The sequence below is a fragment of the Quercus suber genome, unplaced genomic scaffold (assembly GCF_002906115.3).
Source record: "Quercus suber isolate HL8 unplaced genomic scaffold, Cork oak 2.0 scaffold_506, whole genome shotgun sequence".
Lineage (NCBI taxonomy): Eukaryota > Viridiplantae > Streptophyta > Magnoliopsida > Fagales > Fagaceae > Quercus > Quercus suber.
In genome coordinates this window covers 486,442-495,136 of record NW_027069955.1, presented here as the reverse complement: position 1 = coordinate 495,136, position 8,695 = coordinate 486,442, and the positions used below count along the sequence as shown (strand labels likewise).

Genomic DNA, 8,695 nt, shown 5'->3' with positions numbered 1-8,695 from the left:
AATGAAAAAAAAATTGAAAAATAATTCAACACAAGAAAAAAGAAATCTATAAAATATTTTTATTAGTTTTATAATATTTTTCATGTGAAATTTTTTTTTTTAAATGGTAATTTTTTAATGAAAGTGGATGGAATGACTGAATTGAATAAATTTGAAACTTAAAGAACTCAAATGAACAAAAGTAAAACTAGAATATTGATATGAGTTCTAGTCATACTTAGAGGATGCAATTAATTTGCATTTTAGCCTAAAATAAATAAAGTATTTGCTATCATTTAACATTGCTTCATATATATATATATATATATTTTAAATTATAATATGGTCGTTCAAGTATCATTAGGGTTACAAGCTGAGTTTTGTTAAGTAGTGAGAGTTCAAACTTGACTTTGCAATGAATGTAAATAAAGTGTACAAGCTTGGCTTGAGCTCAAACCAAGCCTATAAATGATTTTCAAACTTGAGCTTGTCAAAAATTCTTTAAACTTAAGCTTGGCTTGGCTTGACTCAATTCATTAGTCAGTTGAGCTCGAGCTCAATATTAAGCTCAAACTCATACTCAATATAAAGTTTTTCTTATCCCCCCCCCCCCCCCCCCCCCCAAAAAAAAAAAAAACACACACACACTCGCACGCACAAAAGGAACCTCAAGCATCCTGGGTTCAATTCTGGTGAATCTCATCAGCTCTGTTTTTATTTTTCTTAACTTTTTTTTAATAAATCAATAGTTGGGGTGGGGGAATTTGTATCCTGGACATCTCCATTGGAAATAAAAAGAGGTGTCAATCGGTTCATTGACACACAAAAAATGCGTCTGACATTTACTAGTGTTGTGCATCTAATCGTGTCCCTGACAGATCTGACTGAACCTCTTTACTCATCGTCACACACCCCTAAAAGTTTGAGAGGTTTAAATAACACACTTTTTGTTTCCACACGCTGAACCTCTAACTCTAGGACCATATAAATAGGCATCCTTCCTACCAAAAAAAAATGATTGACATATTTCCCAGTGCCCCTAAAACAAAAGAAGAGAACAACCTTTTTTTATTAAAATAAAAAAGGGAAGAAGAATAGAAAATGCTCTACAAAGGTACAGAGAGATTCACCTAGCTCCCAGATATGTAATCATTCTTTTTGACTAAGAAAAATGCAAACCACATATAGATGCCATTGAATCTAGCGACATTAGTGACCAAAAAGACCTTGAATGCATGACCTTTTTCCTCATATTCAGTTTGCCTCAACTCTATAGAAATGACAAGAGTGCTCTACAAGCATAGCGCAAACCAGATGGATGCTTACCAGTTGAAGGAGAGCTTGCTATGGTTAAGCCAAGAGGATATCATAGGTACCTGAATATAAAATTAAATTTGGTTAATCAAACTGCAATCATCTCAGATCCTAAACTATCAGAACAATGTGGAAAAGAACTTTACATCAATTTCCCGGTGACACTCTTAGAACTTACCAAGTGGACTGGAGTTCTTTAATTCTTACATGGTTTGCCTTCTATGTTTCTGCTTCCAAGATCCTGACCAAAATTACTACCTAATCTTTGACACTGAAATACACTAAAAATGTAGCCCATCCACATTGCCAAGTTTTATGTAAATGAAGATAAGGAACCAGCAGGGCACAATAATTATCAGAGCCCAACAACCTACCTAAAATATCAACACAAGAATTTCATAGATGGCCAAGAAAATAGACTGATGTTTGAATCTAGTGACAATATTAGTTGCAACTGACGACAGCATGAGTAAATAGACAACTGCTGCTGCAAAAGTCGCATGCAATACACATTAGCACTAGTCATAAATGAATGCATGCCTGTGTCTGTGATTATTTACATATACACAATATAAAATATACAAATGTACATGTGTACAGATACAAAGAAACCTATTACCCAAACAAACAAAAAAACTTTACAAAGTGATTTGATCATCAGCGTAACAATGTGCATACTGGTGCCAGAATCTAAATAATAGGTACCACTGGTGACATTACAAATTGAGAAAGAATTGTACTAAAAAAATACATAAATAAATAATAGTGGTGCTTTAGGAAGGAGTGGAAAATGACCAGTTCCATGACTGTTACACAAAATTGCACATGCTTAGACAAGTTGATCATGCAGCTTAAGCACCAACCTGATCATAGGATATATATATATATATATATATATATTTTTGATAGGTCATGAAGGGCAATAATATTAAAGAGACAATTACAAACTGTTACTCAAAAGTGTACAACCACTTTCTTAAGTTTCTTTCAGGTCAAATTCAGACATCTCAGAAATATCTTCTAGTCCAAAACGGAGATCTTTAAAAAAAAATAAATAAATAAAAAAGGACTAAGTACAGGCTGAACAGCTGAGAATGTCCAGAGCTCCCAGCAAAATCATAAATTTACGTTCTGAAAATACCATCAATAATCAGATTGACCTGTGCACATGCCTTCAACCATGTGATTATTGTTCAAAACTATACAAACTTTTAATGATAGGTGAAACTCCCATCCCAGGTGGACATATATGATTTAAAATTAGCCTCATAAGCATTTTGACACAATTGAAAGACAGTGCACTGGTGTTTGTACCAGATGCTATGTGATGTCGGCAATATAGAAGAGTTTAGCATACATCAACTCCAAAATGCCATGATCGGTAAATTTGCTTTGAGTGGATCCTACGTTCCCAACAAGGAGCACTAGATGTTAAGAGCTGGTTTCATGGGTCATACAAGAGAGAGGTCAAGATAACATAATTTCCATCCCAAAAGAACTCTGGCAGTTCATGAAACAGTTCGACCATAGCAAATAGATGCAATATAAAGATTCTTTGCCCATTTCTCCTGCACAACACCATGTCGAAATTTTAGTTTCAGAAATAAGTTACGGGCATGAAGCAAATAGGAATAAAATGATAAAATCTGAATAGTTCACCTTGACATGTGTACTAGGAAAAGCAGAAGTTCGAAGTGTCTCTTGAGTTTCATCTGAGGGTTTTCTTCTTGGAACACTAAGAACAAATGCAGACTGATCCCAAGTTGCTGCAGTTGATGTGATCCGGTAACCATTGTCCCACCTTCGATGAATACCTTCACTAGGATAGAGAAAATCTAGTTCCACTACCTGAAATTATTTATTAAAAAATCAATTATTTTTCTATATCACTACATGGCATTCAAAGTAAACAGAGATCCAGAAAATCCAACAAACCTGATCAGAAAATCCTGCACCACGAGACATGACAATTGCCCATCTGGATCCAGCAGTTGCCATGGCAGTAACATAAAAACCCTCCCTCCATTTTTTGTTGATCCACTTGAATGGAAATGAATCGCTGACTTTGTAAGACTGCTGTAGGTACTGAGTTCCTAAATTCAATAAAGCAATAGAAATTAAGAAAGGCAGATAAAATCCTGTTAAAATCATTCCTTCTTAAAGACACTTGGACTAACCCTTAGACATTACAACTAGTGAACTTCCATTGTTAGCCCCTGCTATTGCACTGATGTAGTAATTCTTCTCCCATTGTTCCATAATCCATTCCTTCACATAATAAGAAAACAGACAAGATTAATTTGTTGATTTAAACAAGGTTTAAAAGCTATAAGCACTAATAATTAATATCTATACAGCACATTGAAGTTACACAACTGCAATGCATTTAACCAACATGTATGATTTTATATGTCAGACACCTGTCCTAGATTCAAATAAAATGCATTCAACCTTGTGAAGAAAAAAGGGTGAGAGTTCATAAACTTGAGCATTAAAGCCCGTGCCAGCATCCATAATAAGGGCCCAAAGGTTTGAACATGAAGCCACGCTACTAATAAATAACCCATCTTCATTTCCTTTCTCAATGTGTTGGGAAAGCCTTACATCTGCCACATTATAGTGATATCTGCAACAAAAGCTGAAAACATTAATATCTCATCCTATTGTCACATACTTGACAAGCTTAATGAGTAACTTCAACCACATACCTTTGCTTCATAGGCCGGCGAGCATTGTAAACACTAATCCACTGCGTTGCAGGCATCCCCATTCGAATCTTCTTCTTTGGTTGTTCATCATCTTCCTCCTCCATGGTCAATCGTCCTCTCTTATGTCCAACCTGACATATAAGCTTCAGAATAACAAAAGAAACATGTAAGATGAACTCTACTCTAAACTAAGGTTTAGGGAAAAAAAAAATCTATCTCAATAATCAGTCAACCATAAAATGCAGATGCAAGAAAATCTTAAGTACCTTCTGAGCACCATCGGTGTTTATTGGCCTGATATCAGGATTTGGACCAACAATCCCATCGAAAAGGGAGATATATTTTGCATAGTTAGGTTCTTCATCAAATTTCAAATTTACAACATACTCAACAAACTGCCGAAAAGGCTGGGGACAAAAGCAACAAAGAGTTTCTGGGGAAGTGGCCATTTTCTTCTTGCATACAAGGAATCCTTTATTTTCTCCCTAATGAAAACACCATGTTAGATGAACAAACGTAATTACACAAACCTAATCACACTGAAATTTGTATATTTGCAACCTGATATCCTTGCCAAGGCAACCGACCACGTTGAAGAAAAATGAGTGTGTAAGCAAGAGATTCTAAATCATCTCTCCTGCTACCAGTTCTACCAAGATGAGCATGCACACTAGCGTACCGAACAGTTCCCCTGGATCCAGTTGTCATACAGAATTAAGTACTACAAAACTCTCACAAATAGCTAATCTAAGCAGACTTAAGGTAAATCAAATAAACAATTTTTCTTTTACCTGAAAACATCTGGACGTTGATCATACTCAACATGCAAGCCAGTTGTGTTATCTCGCCACTTAGTGGCTGTAAGGTCAAGACATAGAGAATAAAAAGATATCAGGAATATTTCAACTTTGTGGGCTAGTAAACAAATGCCGCAGTAAGGAAAAGGTATTTTTAACAATTACCTAATCCAAGGTCCACAAGAAATAACTTTTTCTCTTCTGGAGTCCCAGGAGGACCAAGCAAAAAATTCTCAGGTTTTACATCCCCGTGCACATATCTGCCAGTGACATTAGCAGCAACATTATAACAACACATAAACTGCAGCGATGAGAAACCACTCAGACACTAGAGATCCTATGTTGGTACTAATCATTACTTATATGAACCAGCTAGCCCAATCAAGTTCAATAATTCTGGTATATTATCTCAAATTGTTTAATGTAAAGGCAGATGGGCCCAACGAAGAGAATAATTTCCCTTAAACCACCTATCAAAAAAAAAAATCCCTTAAACCATGGTAGCCATAAGTACCCAGAATATTATTCAACAGACCTCCATCAAGTGCTATAAAGAGCCCCCTACAAAATATCGGGGTGTGATTCCACAGTGGACATTGATGTTGTTCAAATACATATCTTTTGGATCTAACTCAATAAAATAGGAAATCTTAGCATAAAAAATTAAGTCTATATCTGTTAAAAAAAGAAATCATTTATATTTGCAGTAAAGAAACAGAACATCATAATCAGAATACAGATAAAAGTATCACCCCTTAGAGTGCATCTTCTCTAATATGGAGATAGCCTCGATGGCAATACATGCAACCATTTCAATAGACATCCTGTAGTTGAAAGAACACGGTAAAAAATTAGACAAACAGAAATTAATCAATTCATAAACAAATAAAAATTTGAATGAATTTCAGCCATCAAATTGAAAAAGAAGCTTACGCGTGTGAGTTGTTATTCCAGACATCCCACAAACTTGGTCCAAGCATATCCATAACCTGGAAGCAATAAAGGCTCGTCATAACACATTCTAAAACCAGAACTATCACTTCAATACCATAAAATAATAAAAAGGAACACATTACAGCAAAAAACACATACCATAACATAGTAGTCACCTTGCCGGCCCTTGAAATGAACTCGTGGAACACCATGACTGCCACCTAGTGAACTGCACAAAAAGCAATTAAAAGTGACAGTTATAATCACATATATAGTAAAACTTTTACAGTGAGGATGCAATGTACAAAACAAACATATAACAGGCACTGATAGGGGCCTTACCCATAAACTTGCCACTCATACGGCGGTCCATAATTACATCCTTTACTACTCCTATGCTCAAATTTTAAAGCTACCTGAAAAAATTTAGAGAGATCAAGCAGACATGTTAACACCAGAAGTATCAGATATAATTACCAGATTAAGCAGATACGCCATATACACTTGTATGACGTACCTCTATAGCACCAGCGCCGGTTCTTTCACTTGAACTAGCGTGACCAATGCGTCGACCTACATACACTTGTCCAAAGCCTCCTTTGCCCAGTTTTCTATCTACTCTGTACATAGGAGAACCACCAACTTGAACCTGTCGTAAAGAAACCAAACGAACAATAAAATCATCAGTCGGAGATGCATAACACTATCGCGTTTTATAACTAGCTCATGCAATCAAGTTCCCAAGTAAAATCTTTTGAAATCAAACAAAGCACACACACAAGCAAACTGTAATGTGTCGCATATCACATTCACAAGTGAAGTGAATGAGGATTAGAGGCAAAAAATTCCTCAAAGTCTATTATGAAAACACAAGTGCTCTGCCAATGCAATTAGCAGAACCTTAAGAAAATTTTTGGGAAATTGTTTCCTTTACTATATTTCCTGAGCAAAATTTGTTTTTTTCCTATTCATTCATCAACCAAACAAAAACAAAACAACTGAGTAACGAAACTCAGCTACAGAACAACAGGAAAGCACAAAACTACAAACAAATTTTCCTTTCCTCCATTCTTCCTCTGGTTTCTCATCATCCAAACAGAAACTAAACAAAACTCCAAAAAATTATTCCAAAAAAAAACTAAATTTGAAAAGAAAGAGAGACCTTTTCAGGGATAGGAGCAGTGCTGCCCTCATCCTCGGCAGCGAGGCCCTTATCGCCGCTCCGGCCGCCACTATCATACTCATCCATTGCTCTTTCTTCAACTTCCTGTCTCAAAACCCTAGTCTCTTCTTCTTCTTCTTCTTCTTCGCTCTTAAACGACCTCGTTTTAATGATGACCTTGGGACTTCTCTTAGCCCTCACGATTTTCCTATCATCAACGCCTCCGATCGCGTCGTTCTTCTTCTTCTTATTACTATTATTACGGTTATAAACACTATTACCCCTCCGGTTCTGTCCGGTTCCTCTTCTCTGGCGGAGAGTTCGTAGACTTAGTTTGTTTTCGTCGTCGTCGTCGGCGACGGCGGGTTGTGGTTGGGTAATCGGGTTCGGGTCAGGGTTATTGGGTGCCCGGTTCCTGCGTGCTCGGCTACGCAGCTCAGGCATCGTAAGGTTGCTGGTCCATGAAGCTTTGATGATGATGATGATGATGATGATTCATAAAAGCTTCTAGAATTATCGATCTCTCACTGTGAAAAACTAAATAGAATAGAGCAAGCGATAAAGAGAGAGAGAGAGAGACAGAGAGAAAGACTGTTCGAATTAGGGTTCGGTTTAGAGGGAATTTTGAGATCCGTAGAGGGAATTGAAAAGCACTGGGGATTCTGGATTTCTAGAAATTTGATAGCCAGTATCAATATGCTTTCTTTTCTTTCTTTCTTTCTTTTTTTTTTTTTTTTTTTTTCAAATATATATATATATATATAAATATTCAAAATTAAATTAATATGTGACAAATAAAATTAATGTTTATTTAATAGTATTAAAGAACATTAAAATTATATATATAATTATTTATTATTACATTTATACTCCATCATTTATGATCTATCAAAATAGAACTCAACCGATTTTTCAATTGCAATCGCCTTTGATTAATTTTGTAATAAATATCTCAACAATTATATTTTTTTATGTACAACATAAAAGAAATTATTATAAAATCATCTTTTTTATTTTGCTGTGAAAAATGTTTTTTACTTTTTGATACTATTTATAATTGAAAATTAGTTTTTTTTTTATTGCAATAAAACAAAAGTTAAAATTTATATTAATATTGTTATATGTTTTAAGGAAAAAAAAAAGCGCTCAAACAATCTTTTAAGCAATATTATCTGATAACATGACATCACTCAAAACTGAAGGTGCCAAATTTTTAACTTTAACTCTCAAAAACCAATTAGATAAATTGCAATACCAAATATATATAAATCAATTGGTTGTCTTATTTATAGATTCCTTGGGTCAATTTTCAATTAGTAAGGATAGGTTTTCAATTCAACCCATAGTCCCAAATTTTAATTCAAAACGAATATAGATCAAGTAACTATTTTTATTTTTAGATTCCTTGGGTCAATTTTCAATTAGGAAGAATTAGATTCAATTCAACCCAAAGTCCCAAATGTTAATACAAAACACATACATGATAGAGATCAAATAACTATTTTATTTTTATATTCTTTGGGTCAGTTTTCAATTTGGAATTACTAGTTTTTAATTTGGGGGACATGTATATGTGTGTGTATATATATATAAAGATTTTTTTTTTTTTTAAGGTGGGGATATGGCCCCTTGGTCTAGGAAAAGATCCCTCAGAAGAATATATGAAATGACTATATTAAATAAAGTAAAAGTTATAAATTTAATATTGTGGGGATGTTAAGTTCAGAAGTTTATTAGAAATTTATACAATGGGCCTATGGCCCAAGCCGAGGACTAAAAGCATCCAAAAGGGAGGTAAACGT

At 34.8% G+C, this 8,695-nt stretch overlaps 1 protein-coding gene across 2 annotated transcripts; it reads right to left on the bottom strand.

The window, feature by feature from the left end:
• Window positions 1–2,241: 2,241 nt before the first annotated feature.
• Window positions 2,242–7,629, bottom strand: LOC112003429 (casein kinase 1-like protein HD16). 2 transcript variants are annotated; one of them, XM_065763414.1, is made up of 16 exons: window positions 6,894–7,629; window positions 6,249–6,380; window positions 6,074–6,147; window positions 5,891–5,960; window positions 5,732–5,787; window positions 5,551–5,622; window positions 4,964–5,058; window positions 4,793–4,859; window positions 4,563–4,692; window positions 4,268–4,486; window positions 4,002–4,132; window positions 3,745–3,919; window positions 3,471–3,561; window positions 3,229–3,386; window positions 2,953–3,141; window positions 2,242–2,861 (listed from the first exon to the last, which is right to left on the bottom strand). In XM_065763414.1, the coding sequence occupies exons 1-16, from the start codon at window positions 7,335–7,337 to the stop codon at window positions 2,802–2,804; spliced, it is 2,163 nt and encodes a 720-aa protein (XP_065619486.1). In that variant the 5' UTR covers window positions 7,338–7,629; the 3' UTR covers window positions 2,242–2,801. The 2 variants fall into 2 exon arrangements, with proteins under 2 accessions (XP_065619486.1, XP_065619485.1); XM_065763413.1 differs by having other exon boundaries at window positions 4,002–4,144; window positions 6,894–7,628.
• Window positions 7,630–8,695: the final 1,066 nt, after the last annotated feature.

Excerpts from the sequence above, each read along its gene's own strand:
- LOC112003429 (XM_065763413.1), bottom strand. The coding sequence starts at position 7,337 with ATGCCTGAGCTGCGTAGCCGAGCACGCAGGAACCGGGCACCCAATAAC. Across the intron at positions 3,142-3,228 it reads GTGCAGGATTTTCTGATCAG|GTAGTGGAACTAGATTTTCT; the intron begins GTTTGTTGGATT and ends AAATAATTTCAG. Across the intron at positions 2,862-2,952 it reads TTCCTAGTACACATGTCAAG|GAGAAATGGGCAAAGAATCT; the intron begins GTGAACTATTCA and ends GGTGTTGTGCAG.